Consider the following 14,810-nt stretch of genomic DNA (forward strand, 5'->3'; position numbering starts at 1 on the left):
AGGGGTAACAATTTTAAACTGAAAGAGGTTGGGTTTAGATCAGATATATGAAGAAATTCTTGACCGTGAGGGTGGTGAGGCACTGGAACTGGCTGACCAGAGTAGTTGTGGATGTCCCAGCTCTGGCAGTGTTGAAGGCCAAGTTGGATGGCCTTGATATTCAGCAGCCTGTTCTAGTAGAAGGTGCCTCTGCCCAAGGTAGGGGGGTGAGATCTAGATGGGCTTTAAGGTCCCTTCCAACCCACCCCATTCTATGATACTCCTCACTTTCACATCTGATCAGTGATGAAAATAAACAGTAAGGCTGCAGTTTGACTGCTTGCAGATCCCATGTAACTGTAACCAATAACAAACCGGGCAGTCGCACTCCCTCCTCCCACACTCCCACTTGGGTCAGATCTAGAGATTCTGCAGCCATGAATGAATTGGGTGAGCAAATTCATACAGTTTGGAAGGGAGAAGCTAACTTCTTCTATGCTCTAGGAGGTTAAAGTCATACAGACTAGGATCAGAGATATATTATAACACAAATACAGGAAAAACTGATCGTTTTAGAAAGGAAGCTTGGAAAATGAGCACGTTGTTCCTATTTAACAGCATGTCTGGCTCACAGGATGAGTCACAAGTATCATAATTGCACTGGTACTACAAGTTTGGAAATAAAATAATCTCAGCTGAAATACTTGTTGAGGGAACATTTTAATGCATGTAAGGTAATACTGTTGTGAATTTTTCTAGCAAAACCCCTGCAGGTTTTCAGAAAAAAATTCTGCACATTAAAATTTATGTTCACTTTTCCTTCAAATTTCCAATTTCTGGGTATTTCCTTGGCTTTTCCTGACTCCTTTATAAAGAATAGAAAAGAAACTTAAAGCTAATAAATATTCCAAAACCGAGAGCCATCACTTTGCTTGTCTCTGGCTGCATTTTGTTCATCTGTTTCAGACCAGATGAAGGCATTTCAGATATTGCATATTCAAAGCAAACACGCAGCCCAGAAACAGCCTTTTACAAAGATGCCTGTGACAGAAGACTTATCTTCTGTCACCTTCTTCTCTACCTGCTGTTTTCTGCTGGGCCAGTACAACTCTAATAAGCCTTTTTTAGAGGGCCACCCGATAGAGCAGGCAGATGTTGCTCTTTGTTTGAAAGATAGCTTAAGACAAATTTCATAGTATGAATGCACTTCAACCAGTAAGCAGAGTTATTAAACAGTCAATATTTTAACATGATTACTGCAATTAAGGTATGAAAAATGATCAATGTCATACATTGCTCTACATTCAATTATTTCACTTACAGCATGGAATTTATTCTAAATAGAGCACTTACATAAATTTTGATTTCTATGGCATGACACCTGTCACTCAAGCATGCTTCAGCTTCTCTACAGATTTTAGCACAGGATCAGTTTTAATAGTATAATCAATTCAATAGAGTCACACTGACTAGTGCACTGACACAGCTCCAGCAAAGCTGTCCCTTAAACACAGCCCCTCCGAGGTCTGAATAGCAAAATCACAAGTTAAATAAGGTTCTTACCTCAGAATCAGACACAGGTAAAGGGTCTCTATATATGCAGTGACTGAGAAAGGAGTTCATAAGAGTCATTTTGTGGTTTTGTTTTGCAAAGTCTCGTCCATAAGAGCTACAAATGTGAGCACACTCTCTGCATAACCAGTCAGGCAAAGTTCATCCCATGATCCTGTACTTTTAGACTGAGGGAAGGACATGTTACACGTCATCTTCTAATCTGCTATTTACACCCTTATCTTGAGCAATAACGTTTGCAAAGAGAGGACTGTTCTCCTTCTGCAGCACTCCACCTCCAGAGTAGTGATCCAAATGACAGCCAGATTAATCTATGCTGTACAATAAGCAATGCTGAAGGATGTGTGTTTTTCGGCTTAGATCTACAAACTGAACTGAAGAATCCTAATAAAACAGAAAACATAATACTCTCATTGCAAAAATCAGAGGAAACCAGACTGATAATCTCACATTCCTCTAAGTGACTGACTCAAGCAGGACCTGATCAAGTGACCACTTACTAGTAGGAATAAAATATCCAGCACACAACTCATAGGCTCCAGTACTGCAGTCACTTAAGCATAAGTGTGACTCTTGACATCAATGAAAAAATTCTGAGGAAACAATTTCATTACACCTGTGACTGGCTTTATATTGATGCAACACCACTGACCTCAGATTACCTTCTCCTGATGAATTGGTGAATCAGATTGATGTTATACAGTTTTTACTGGTAACATCTACAGACGTGTAGGATACACAGTGGCACTTCATATAGGATGAAAATCAAAATCTCATGCACTTGCTCATGCATTATAAGTGCTAGTCAAAAATTTCAAGGCATTTCGAGATTTCTGAGAAGTTAAGGGCTAAACTGAATCCACACTGGATTTTCCGAAATTTATGCCTGCTAGTCTAGCAACAGCACAGGATCACCAATGCTAGCAATCAAGATTATTAATCTTGTTTTGTAGGCTGCATCCTCAGTTAGGTTTCTTCTGAGACTGCAAACATAAACAGCTCTGCTTATTTATACTGATGCAAATGAATTAATTTATCTGGACAACTAAGTTCCTACAATAGCGAATTAGTTAAATTATTGTATTTCAATTGTTTTTCTTTTTCCTGACAGCAGCATATTTACAAATACAACCATTTAAAATGAACGTTTACTTTGAGTCAGACTAATGTTTTTATTTGTTATTGTTCCCTTAGGGTAGGATTCAGGTGCAGATTCCCACATCTAAATTTTGATTCTGCAATGAAGGTGTCTGTAAATTAGCTAGATGTTAGAGCTGTCATCATAGCCTGTAAAAATCTGGGATGAAATTTTGTTGCCTCAACATAGGCACCCAGGGCCATTTCAAATGTCCTAAGCAATCTAAAATATCTCCATGTGCTGTGCATCATGCAGTATGTCACAGGACCTATAGGAGCCCTGGGCCATCCAGAAGCAGTCCCTGGGGATGAGGGGGAACCGGTCAGGGCATCTTCAGCAGTGCTGGGTCTTTTATGTTTTGGCAATCAAGTTGAGCCCCCAGACAAGAGCATCAGCCAAGCCTGCAGACTGGATCAGCCAGGCAGCACTACAGGCAGGAATCAGGCGCCAAGCTGGATCACAGGTAGACGTAGATGGTACTACAGTTGTGATCCCCAATGCTGTGGAAGCCCTACTCGGTCCTCATTTCCTGCTCCGACAATGTGCAGCTTTCCCACAAGGTGCTTTCCAGCTGTGCACAGCTCTCTGATACCTGCCCCTCACTGCACTTGACAGCTAATTTTAGTTGAGCTCAACTTCAGGTGCCACTTTCAGGTGTGCTGTTAATGGTGTGTTCCCCAGGATCCCCTGACCACACAAGAGGGTACAGTGGAAGCTTTCCCAGGTTGCTCCCAGGCAGACAACTACACCGCAGAATCTGAGCCCAGCCAGACCAAATGTCTCCTGTTCCTGGGCCCAGACTGATTTCCCAATCCAGGCACAACAGCTTCAACAACTTGATCATGATCTCACTCAACTTGGCACTGGTACAACCCTGTTCCATTTAATGGCACGACTGCTGTTGGCATTCTCTGTACTCATTAATACCAAGGTAAGCAACATCAGCATCAGGTTCTTAATCACTGAAATCTTAGCTTACTTTTTGGAGCCAGGTTCTCCAATTCTTACTCAGACTACTGTGTACTTTTGATAAATTCAGCACCCAAAATTGCCTTCAGAGGGAGTCCTGCCCAAGGAGCACGAGATCTGATCCACACAGTACTGATAAAGGGCTGCTTCTGTGAATGCAACTTTTATCAGTGATAAGGCATAAAATTGCCAGTACCTGAAATTGTATGGCAGGACTTCTGCTGGAGCAGTTACACCAACCATGAATAACCCTTCATCCTACACCCGACTGTGCTTTCTGCTGCAGAGAAAGGCCAAACTGGAAGTCTGACCCAATCAGCCTGCTGCTGATCAGCTTGCTGCTGTTGGCATGCTTGTGAGGCCTGACATCATGACAGCAAAGGAAAAAAGGCCTGGGTAATTTTTTTTAAATGTGTTTATGTCAATAAACTCCCTAATTAAAATCACCACTCTATAAATGTGTTGATGCCTGTGTACATTGATGAGACTTCCTGCCCACTGATTTGCATTTCAACCCCTACAGTTAACTATTTGGATTTTTTAAATTTTATTTTTATGTTCTAAATGTTGAACAATTAATATTTCATAACATGCACATATAGACAAGCATGGAGGTGTAAGAGGATGCATATCTCCTTAAAGTTTTTTCCCTATCTCATAATCTGCTGAGAAGTCACACGTAGGTGCCTCTTGGACAAGGCCCCCCAGCCTTGTTGGTCTCCAGGGGAAAGAGCATCCCAGACCCTCTTATGCCTTTCTTTTTTCCTTAGCTGCACAATAAATTGCAATACTTCCTCTTTTGATATCTATTTATATTTGAGCTGCCTGGCTGAAATGCAGTTTTGCTACCTACAGCTGCCTATTTCTCATCCAGAGAAAGGAGATAATAAAAATCTACAAGAAATGCATATTCATTTCCAAAGGCAATTTGTGAAAAGGTGTGACAAATTAAACAGATGATGATTCTGGCTGAAAATAAGTTACAAAGAAAACCTGAGTAGGCTGAGAAATTTCAGAACAAGTTACTACATATTCTCAGTGAAAACTTATGATGGATAATCAGTCACGTTCTTCTGTAAATGTCAAGGCTTAAAAGCATCACAGTACTTGTGTATGTCATGTAGGTATCTTTGTATTTTGATCAAGAGTATACATTTCTGTGTACATTTAGGGGCCTATATAAAAATGTACAAATTTCTTACACTACAGCTATATAATGACAGCTCTATAACATATTATAATTGTTGACTATTAAATAGCTATTATTTCTGTATAACACAGGAAGTACCAAATGTTAGGAACTCAATAGTAATCTCAGAATTTATTTTTTGGTTCCTACAAGCCACCACAAATAAAATCGACTAAGTGATCATGACCTAGTGGCCATAAATTATTTTACCACATTCACTTAGAGTATAAGTCTGGACAACAGGTCTCCACCCACATACATGATAAAAGGCAACCTTTGCACTTCTTGCTAAATAACAGTGGGGGAGCATTAGTTGAAGTTCCTCATCACTACTAAATGAGATCAAAAGCTTGCTTTATGTTTCATGGACATGACCAATTTTTATTTTTTTTTTTGCAAACTATGGAAGAGACACAGAGGTTATGAGACTTCAGATAAATACAGAGAAAATGTATTTATTGTTCCTAGAGAAAATTTATTTATTGTTTTCTTTCTGGATTTTATAAAAATATCCTAAAATGTTACAAGAGCTCAGTGATCCCCTATTGACCCAATAGGCTGACAATTTCCAACAGTGATACAATCACAGCAATAGTTACCATGGAAATGATTGCTTTTACTGTAGAAGAAAGCACACCTTCAGTGACTGCATCTTTGATCACAAACAAACCAGAATTATTAAACCAGTCCAACTCACTTGCTAGAAAAAAATTTCTATCTATTCCTTTCTAAATGCAACATGCACTATATTCTTTTTCTTTACATCCCTTCACTTCCTCTGCCACTAGCATCTTTCCTTTTTAATCAGCCTCTGAGAACCCCCCATATAAATGCATTGATTATCTACCCCTAGAATATAGAGTGCTATTCAACTGATGGTCGGCAAGACAAGAAAATACAATCCATGAAGCAACTGCAAAGAAAAACCTGCTTAAGAAAAAACGCAATTACACCTTGTGTAATGCAATTACACAAGCAAAGCAGAAGAAATCAAAGTAATACCACCATATTCAACATTTAACAAAAGTTTTAGCTGCTTGGAGGATAATCTGCCTTTTCTTTCCCCCTTCTCCCTCCCAAAAAAAATTGTGTGGATCCACAGTTTAAAAATTTGTAGAGCACTGCTTCTGAGGGATACTCCCTAAAGGAATACTGCTGCACGATACCAGTGTGAGCTTCTAGAATGGGTGCAGGAAACATTATGCATTGTAATAAAGGAAAATTATATCGCTGTGCTTTGTGACATGGTGAAATCAACCCTTCTTAGCAACACAAACTCCTGTGGTAAAACACTCAGTTTGGAAGTTTTCAAAACTGGGAAAAAATTTATATAATTCTCCTCTTGGGATTTGCTGACACCAAAGCAATTGTGGTGTTCTAACTAACAAATACACCTATAACACTGCATTTAAAGATCAGTCTATATAGATACAACTCCAAACAAAATTTAGCCATCTATGTTCTAAGGCCTTTTAATGCAGGTTTGCTTCATTTAACCTGATTCTTGAAAGCCTGTTTATCATAATCAACAATAAAGCATAAAAGCTTTCCCTCTCAGCAATATGCCTTACCAAGGTTAGCAAGTTCACCTTTGTAATATCCATGGTTCACAGATAAGGAGCAGATGCAAAGCAGTTAAATCACGTAAGTCACAGAGGAAGCATAGGGCTGAACTGGAAATGACAAGCAGATCTCGTGACTCTCAAATCTTTTCTTCAGCCTCAAGGATTTCCTTCGTCCTCTCACTCATTTCCAAAACCAAATCAGCTAACATATTTCCGACTGGCAGAGGGGAGGAGTTTGCAGGGAAATGTATTTGCTTTGCAGAAATAACCTCATCAGTCATATAAAAATGCAAGCGTGCTAAAACCAGAAAACTATTTCCATGAGTTTTCTGGTGACTGATACTTCAGGATGGCTGGGTGGCACTCTTATACTGCCCCTTCTTTACTTCAGTATCTCAACTGGAATAGCAAGCATGTAGTGTATAGAGTATTCCTATCCTCTGCCTCTTTCAGGGGATGTATAGGCATCAATAATCCCTAAAGAAATCCCTAAACATTTTCTAAATTGACTCAGAAAAGCCCAGATCAAGTAGCAGGTCTAAAAAAAATTTTCCTTTTATTTGGCAAAACATGCAACTTTTTCCAGGCTACTTTTGTAATAACCACTGACAAACCTCAAAAGCCAGATGATAACCACAGGTTGAAAGTGGAACTTTATGCTAACAAAGCAAAACCTAAAAAACCATAGGCCTCTGTATCTCTTCAGTGTCTCTCCAGACTGAAGTCCTCTGGTTCCTTACTCCCTCCACCCTTCCAGAGCAAAGCCTTATCATCCTTGCCCAAGCCCTGCCATGGGCAGGTCTCAGCAGCAGTCACAAACTCCAGCTCGTGGAGCTTCAGTGGCGTGGAGCAACTCTATGTCTGCAAACTATTATCTCCTAGAGCATGCAGAAGAGGCGAGGCTGCTGTGCCTGAGCTGCTGTGCTTGGTTCCCCCTGGCACCTGGCCCGCCTCCCACCCTGCCATGGCATCCCAGTACCACAAGCAGCACAGCAGCCTCCAGATGCCAGAAAGGGGAAACAGAGGTGGCTCAGAGGAAACTCTACAGCTGCCTCTGCTCAGTTTGGACATTTCAGTCACCTAGAATTGAGACAGATATTCAGTGCTGACAACTCAACACCCCGCTCAATGTAAAAAACAAATCACATGGCCAGAAGTGCCATTCAGCTTTCTGGGTTACTATTATTACACCTGATCCCAGGGTGTGCAACATATGGGTACTACTAAGATGCCAGAGGACAGCTACAGCAGAGTAAAATATAGACACTCTGGAAAGGCAGAGGTGCACAAATCCAGTAAGAAAAGAGAGCAGCTAACTGCAGTGGAGTCCATCTGAGCTCTCCCAGCATCCAGAAACATTTTGGCAGGGATGACAGTAACTCCTGTACTTTCCTACAGTTTTCAGGAATGGCCAATTTTATTCAGCAGTGCAGAGTTACTTGGTCTAAAATTTAACCTGATCCAGAATTCAGATGACTGTCATGACTGCCTTGTTCTTCCCAGGAGCAGATACAGCAACAAATGATTACAGGCTATACTGAATGGCAGACAGCTCTGCTGCTGCAAGTTGAAAGAGCTTTTGCTGCAATAGGAAGCTATTCGTGTCCTTTGAGGGCTCCCTTCTGCATTATTTCAGTGACGGATTCTGCAATTTGGGTTTGTAGCAATTCTCAGTGGTTTATGGTTTAGCTCTGGGCAAGCGCTTCTGGAAGTCGCTCTTTGAGTGACTGTGGGGACATTGTGTGAACACATCCTGACTTGTGCAGAGCAGCTCAGAGTTTAGTGCAAATCCAATGTCACTTGGTCTAACTGAAACCTCAGTTTGCTGTGAGATGCTGTTGAGAGCCTGTTACAGGGCTCTGCTGCTCTGTCCCCAGGCCCTGTAGCCAGCAAGACCAGAGTGTCATTGGAGTGGTGAGTCCCCACTCCAAATCACAAGCCCCTTAGGAGTAAACCCAGTTCAAAAAGTTACCCCCACTAATTTACTTTACCTAATTATCCTTCACAGTTTATCACATTTTCAGTTATACACATTAAGTTGATTAAGCCACACTCTAAACTGCATGTGGATGAACCAGAGGTGAACAAATCCAAAGGGAAGAGTTCAGAGAGCTGAAAGCAGCTAGCTCCCAGAAGTTTGCTCATTCCCAGCACTCAGGAACTTGAGGCAGGTACTGAAGATGATCATCCTCAGCTCCTCACTGCTGCTTGCTCCCTGTGGGTATTGAAAATAACTACATCTAGCCACCACCCTTTGGTCCTTCACTGTGAGGACACTTTCTGAAGCAAGAAATAGGGAGGATGAACAGTGAGGACAGAGCTAAGTCCTCTCCATATTTGCACTCATACAGCTCTTCTTCCTCTTCTCCTCCATAAGCTGTCCCCCAGGTTAAGCCCTCAGTGCTCAGTATTCAGAGCCCAGAGACCTGTACAGGACAGACCAGCCCAACTACGACAACAGCTGAGCACTTGGGGACTTCGTGATGTGGATTAGTCGGGACCAGTGAGTTTTGTATGGAAAGAACAAAAATGAGACAGGTCTTAGAACACAAAGTATTGTCTTCAAACACAATGTGAGTCAACCCTAATGACAGCAGTCACGTCTTCAATTTATCATTCACTTATGGTCATGCAGATAAGGTATTCAAGTAATAAAAAGTCTGGTGTACTGTGAAGCCAGATGCCAGCAAGGCAACCTAAATAGCAGCTGCTCCAAGAGCTTGCAAAAGACTAGGTGAAATGTCAAATAACTTGATTTTTATTTTTTTGTAACAAATTCAGAACAGCTCAGGCAGTCTTAGTGGCTGACACACACTAGTCCAAATCAGACTTTAAGTTTTCATTATTTACAGTGACATGGGGCTGCTCTTCATGAAAGACTATAAGAAACACTCCAAATACAAACTTGTACTTAATCATCTCTTCGTGCCATTTAAAAGCAACATATTGAATATAAATGACAGTGGCATGAAGCAGACACTGGCAAAGCCTGGGATGTCACAGATGAGCTTTGATGACTAACACCTCTGTAGCTTAAGTGCTGAGGCATGGATTCAGGCTGCACTTAATTAGCTCTTCCCTGAGAAGCAACCTCTGTCAGAACCAAGAACACCTAACACTTCCCCTGCTCCAGTCCAAATCCAGCATTTTGGTGAAACCAACAAAGTGACAGAAGTGACAGGATCTTAAGACTGAATCACATAAGAAAAAAAAAACCCAGATTCTGAAGAAGGGATACATGCCTTCGTGTCAACACTGCAAAATCAGCTTTGCAGTTTTAGGGAAATAAAAAGTAGAAATATTTAGTTTCCACTAATATTTAGCAAAATACAGAGATGGACCAAGTTCCACAGACTTCATTTGCTGACTAATCTACTAGATGAGTTGGTAAGGGAATAAACTACATTTGCTTCCAGCTATGGCAGCCAGTCCTGAAAAGAGAGCATATTTGAGCCTGACTGGTTAGCACCTTCTAAGCTTTGTACCGAAACATGTTTCCAAGCCACAGAGATTTTAGTGGCTGTACTGGAATACATAATGGCTCATACATGAAATCCGTACAGAAAAGCAGATCCATGAAACATGGAAACAGCACAGAGTTGCCCATCAAGACAGTGTATTTAAGGTTCAGACAAAGTCTAAAAAATGTGAGATGTGCATGGCTTGGCACCACATCTCAAATGATTGTTGAGAACAAACCAAGTGCTTGGCTGTCACAGGAACAACTTGCTGGGCTGGTACAGTTCTGTAATGTGGAGGTGTAAGGTGGAGTTAAAAATGAATTGTAGTCAAAAGTTCAATCCCCAGTGACCTCACTGTGTGAGTACGCAACATTCATAAAAGTGCCAACAGGCACATTCCAATTAAAAAAATCACCTGGCATAAGTAGCTTTGGTACCAAGCTACCTCCATGCTGAGGGAAGTATGCTGTAAAGGAGGAAGTGAGCAATGAAATCCTCCAAAGAAATGGTAGGGAGAAACCATATTAGTCTCCCTTTTTTGTAGTCACTCTGAATGTCACAGCTTTAGGGTTGTGTATGGGATGAAGAACATGTGCGGAAAAAAGAAAGGACAGAATTTATATCCCTTGCATAATAAGGCAGAAGTAAAGCCTGTCCTGCCTGGCTCCTGTTTCCAATTCACAGCTACCACCTCCAAAACCTTTGCTTTTTAGATCAGAAGAGAGGTCTGGATGCAGCTACACCATCTGGGTGGTCACAGCTGTTTTGTCAAGCACAGGGGCTCCAGGCAGTGCTACAGGAGAGGGAAGGGTTACTAGCCAAGGAGTCCATCCCCTGGCCACCACTTCCTCTATCTTCGGCAGGGCTCCACGCTGTCCAACTGCCCGCTACACAAACCCAGAGCTGCCACCAGTGCACAACTCTGTATTTTAGGCAACTGAAGCAAGCACTGAAAGGCACTCATAATTAACCTAAAATATGTTATAATATAAAGAGGAAGCTTGAATTGCATGTTAGATAATAACAGAATGTGCTGTTAAAACTAAAAACTGCAGTAACTTTTATCCACCCAACGAACACACATTCATATAAAAACTGTAGTGGTTTGTCGGGAGTCAAGGGAAAGGACCAGCTGAATTTCCCTTGAGTCATGATGGCAGATCACCACTAGATGGTAGATGAGTAGCATTAATTCTACCTCCCATTTTATTCCTGAGAAATACAACTGGCATATATCCACACTAGGGCTCTCGCCTCTTCTGGCAGTGTGAAAGCATCTCCTTGCATACAAGTGAGACTTTTGGAAAATATGGATGGCTGGAGCAGTTCTAGGACTCCAGAAGAGGAATAACCTCAGAGCCCAAATATTATACACCCTGAGTTTATTTTTCCAATCTTACCATTGCTGCAAACACTATAATAAACAAACTCACTTTTCTCCAGCAAAAGGACAATACTGATAAGCTCTGTTAACATTTACAGCTAGTTTGAAAAAACTGTGCTAGGCTTTTAAAAGTAGGACAGCTTCACAGAGATTAAAAATCTTGACAGCATGAAAGGCTGAAGCTTGTGCAGCTGCAGCATTACCTTTGTCTATCTCATATCTAAGGTATAACACACTTCTACTCAAACCAAGGTGGCCTAAGAGCTATGTCAGCTTTATTTTGCAAATGGCTTGCATATTCATATATATCCAGAGGGATTTTTGCCCCAGTGTACTTTTCCCAATGATTAGCAAATCTTTCACTGCTACCTCACCCCAAGTAGCTCAAAACCCCATTACTGCACATCAGTGGGACTGAGCTAAGCCCCACTGCTTCAGACAAGCGCCGGGTATTCAGACAGCTCTTCACCAACACTGCCAAATCACTGCAACTGCTCCAGTGCCAACTCAAACCATGGTATAGGTGAGGGCACAGTGTTAGCACATGAGCTTACCTCAGAGGTGCTGCAACATATCTACCCATCTACTGAGAGTGTGAAATCATACATTAGGTGCAGTGAAACAACAGTATCTTCACCAATACAATAGTAGCAAGACATGCATCTAAAGTAATGCTATCTGCAATTGGCAGGCAAATAAATAACCAAGCAGTTTACCCTCAGCATTGCTATCACTGCACAGTGAAAACGCTGGATACAACCCAATACTTAAACCTCTGTACTGTGGCTTTCACGTCACAGCACTCTACAAACATTACCATCTTCTGCAAGGTTTCCACAGGCAAAGTGTTGTCCAATGAGTCAACACTACTCCAAAATATACGGACTCTTTAAAGACCTTTCAGCTGGAAAGGAAATACAGCCAGACCCTGCTTAAGCTGGTAAAATCTGACAAGACCACATGACAAGGTGGTGTCTCTGCAGGGTGCAATAAGCTGCCCTTGAAAATGTACATGAATAACTTTGCTGCCAAAACTTTCTTTGATATTAATGCGCAAAGCAAAAATAATTTGACATTAGCATCCAAAGAGAATATATTAGAGGAAATAATTGCTGTCAGCATATTTTAGCAATAACAAGCTGCGGTAGCCATTAGTTTGCATTGTTTTGCATTAATAAAGACAAAACCTGATATATATATATATATATATCTTCTGAAGGATTTTGCTTTCTTTCTTACCTCTTCCTTTTTCTCTTCGGCACCAGAGGCTAAATTGAGGCTCAGTTGAGAGTGGCTGCTTATGCCACTGTCTTCATTTCCATCATCATAGTACACAGTTTGCACCGAGTCCTGGAAGCAAACAGGATTCCTTCCCAACTTCAGCCCTGGTACCTCAACTCTCTCCTCACTCTCTGATGAGCTCAGTGACAATGTGCTGTGATGGTTTTGACACTGGAAATTCATACTGCACTTGACCTTCCCTGCAGTAGGACTTTGAGGCTTTGGAGCAATTGGCCTGACTGGAACGCTAGGGTTTTCAGCTTCATCTGTAAACTGCTGGGTAGCTTTTGGTTCATCTGAGTCCGAATAAAAGACTTCATTGGGAAATGGACTAATGTCATTCAGTGTCGGTGATAAACTATCAGAGTCTAGGATACCCGATGACGTCCTGAGGCTTTTGTCCTCCACAACAGCTACATTCATTTCGGCCTCTTTATCCTGAGCAACCACAGGGCTTTGCAGACAAGGTGTTCCCTGCAAGGAAGAGTCTGGACTGCATACTGGGGAGGTGCATCTCTTTCTGTCATGATCCGTGCTGCTGGAAACCCTGCGGGAGTAGTCATCGTGCAATCTGCTGTTTGACCTTATTCTCTGGGACTGCTCAATGGGAGAAGGAGCTGTGCTCTTAGGGGCATCCTTCTTCCATGCAACATCCGTAACATTACTGACAAGTTTCAAAACTCGGTCGAAATCCTTTGCCCTGATAGGGCTCTTCCATCGCTTGGATCTCCTCTCCGGGTTTCCACCACTTTTGTCTGAGTCAGCAGAGGCAACACTCACAGTCCTTGTTGGCATCTGTTTCTCATTCGCAACCTTCAGATCAGCAAGGTTTGAGGTGGACTTCCGTTTGAATGAGCTTTTTTTCAGAAAGTTCAAATTATCAGAACTTTTGCTTCTCCGATAAATCATCCTGTTGTCTGCAGAGTCCTTCACCAAAATTTCACAGATCTTTGGCTCTGCAATGACAGGTGATGTTGGCCTAACACAGTTGTGATGACTCTGGACTTTATCTGTGTCTAGCAAGTTTATGCGGCCAGCACCATAAGCCCGCCTGATGCTGCGTGAACGATGAGTGTTCCTCAGGAAAGACTCATCGCTTTCCTCTGCATCAGAGCAGTCAGAAGCCAAACCATCCACTGCATTCTGGAAATCATGTAGAGGCCCCGAATAGGAATACCTGTTAGTCTGAATTCGTACCACTGCCCCATTTAAGCCATGTTTGCCTACGCCGTTCTCATTTAAGATGTCTGAGCATTCCCTTGTCTTAACTTCTTGGAGAACCGAAGATTTCAACTTCTTGAAAGAACCCATTTTTCTGATGGAAGAGAAGGCATTCCACGTGGATGAGTTGCCCATCAAAACCAGAGAACGAGGCCTGTCAGAGCTGGAATTAGCCCGTTTCCGAGGGGTGGTGAAAAAGCGCATGATTTTGGAAGGGCTGAGTTTATCCTCTTGAAATTCTTCCTCATGACTGTTGCTGGTGCTGTGTCCCCCATTGTTACTGACACAGGCAGTCTGGTTTTGGGGCTCTTTATTATCCATAACTATACAAGTAACAGTGGTGCCATTTCCACAGCCATTCGGAAATGTTGTCATGCTCTCGATGCTGTACGCACGGAGTCTGAGGCTGGGGTAGCTCAAAGTGACACTGCTGTCTCCACCAGCTGATCTTGCTGCCTCCCCTTCATCTGCTGCACCTTGGTTTGTCTCGCTTTCACATCGACTGGATGAGCTGAGCTCCTCAGGTGGCACTGCCTGCACCAGGAAAACAAAAGCAACTGTTAAGAAATTTCCTTACAAAGTACCCAACTAAAAGAAGTTTGAGCTCCATTGTAGGAAATAAACACATACACAAAATTAAGGAGTTCTTCTATGCTGAACAAAGATGTGTTGCAGGGGTGCAGAGAACTCCTCGAAGTATAATTGAATTCATTAGCAATTTAAGAGACCAGAATAATTTCAATATGCGCTTGTTTCTCTAATGCTTAATCAGCTAATAAATTCAGTATGACTACCACACCTACCTTACAATGGTAAATACAATGTTCATACACACTTAAAGAAAGAAATCCCCAACAACAGCAATCCAGTCTTCCTCCTCAAGTGCTCAGCACTGAGCCCCAAGACACAGGGGAAGTTTTCATTAAAAAAAACAATCATATTCATCAAGTGACACCTAATTCTCAAAAGGCAAAAGAGAGGAAAATATACATAACTTTTCCTATGCTTCCTGCTGTCAGAAGGCTATGTGACACCTGACAGTCTCGTCTGT

The 14,810-nt window shown here is 41.9% G+C and overlaps 1 protein-coding gene across 8 annotated transcripts in view; it reads right to left on the reverse strand.

The window, feature by feature from the left end:
- The window catches only part of SPATA13 (spermatogenesis associated 13), a 218,947-nt gene that overhangs the window by 30,675 nt on the left and 173,462 nt on the right, over positions 1–14,810 (reverse strand). For 7 of the 8 annotated variants that reach the window (XM_064645362.1, XM_064645367.1, XM_064645361.1 and 4 more), the window contains one exon: positions 12,497–14,293. In XM_064645362.1, coding sequence (XP_064501432.1) covers positions 12,497–14,293 — 1,797 coding nt within the window. Of the gene's footprint in view, positions 1–1,542; positions 1,864–12,496; positions 14,294–14,810 lie in introns of those variants that run through there. The other variant, XM_064645368.1, reaches the window with a different exon arrangement.

Source organism: Pseudopipra pipra, chromosome 2 (assembly GCF_036250125.1).
Source record: "Pseudopipra pipra isolate bDixPip1 chromosome 2, bDixPip1.hap1, whole genome shotgun sequence".
Taxonomy (NCBI): domain Eukaryota; kingdom Metazoa; phylum Chordata; class Aves; order Passeriformes; family Pipridae; genus Pseudopipra; species Pseudopipra pipra.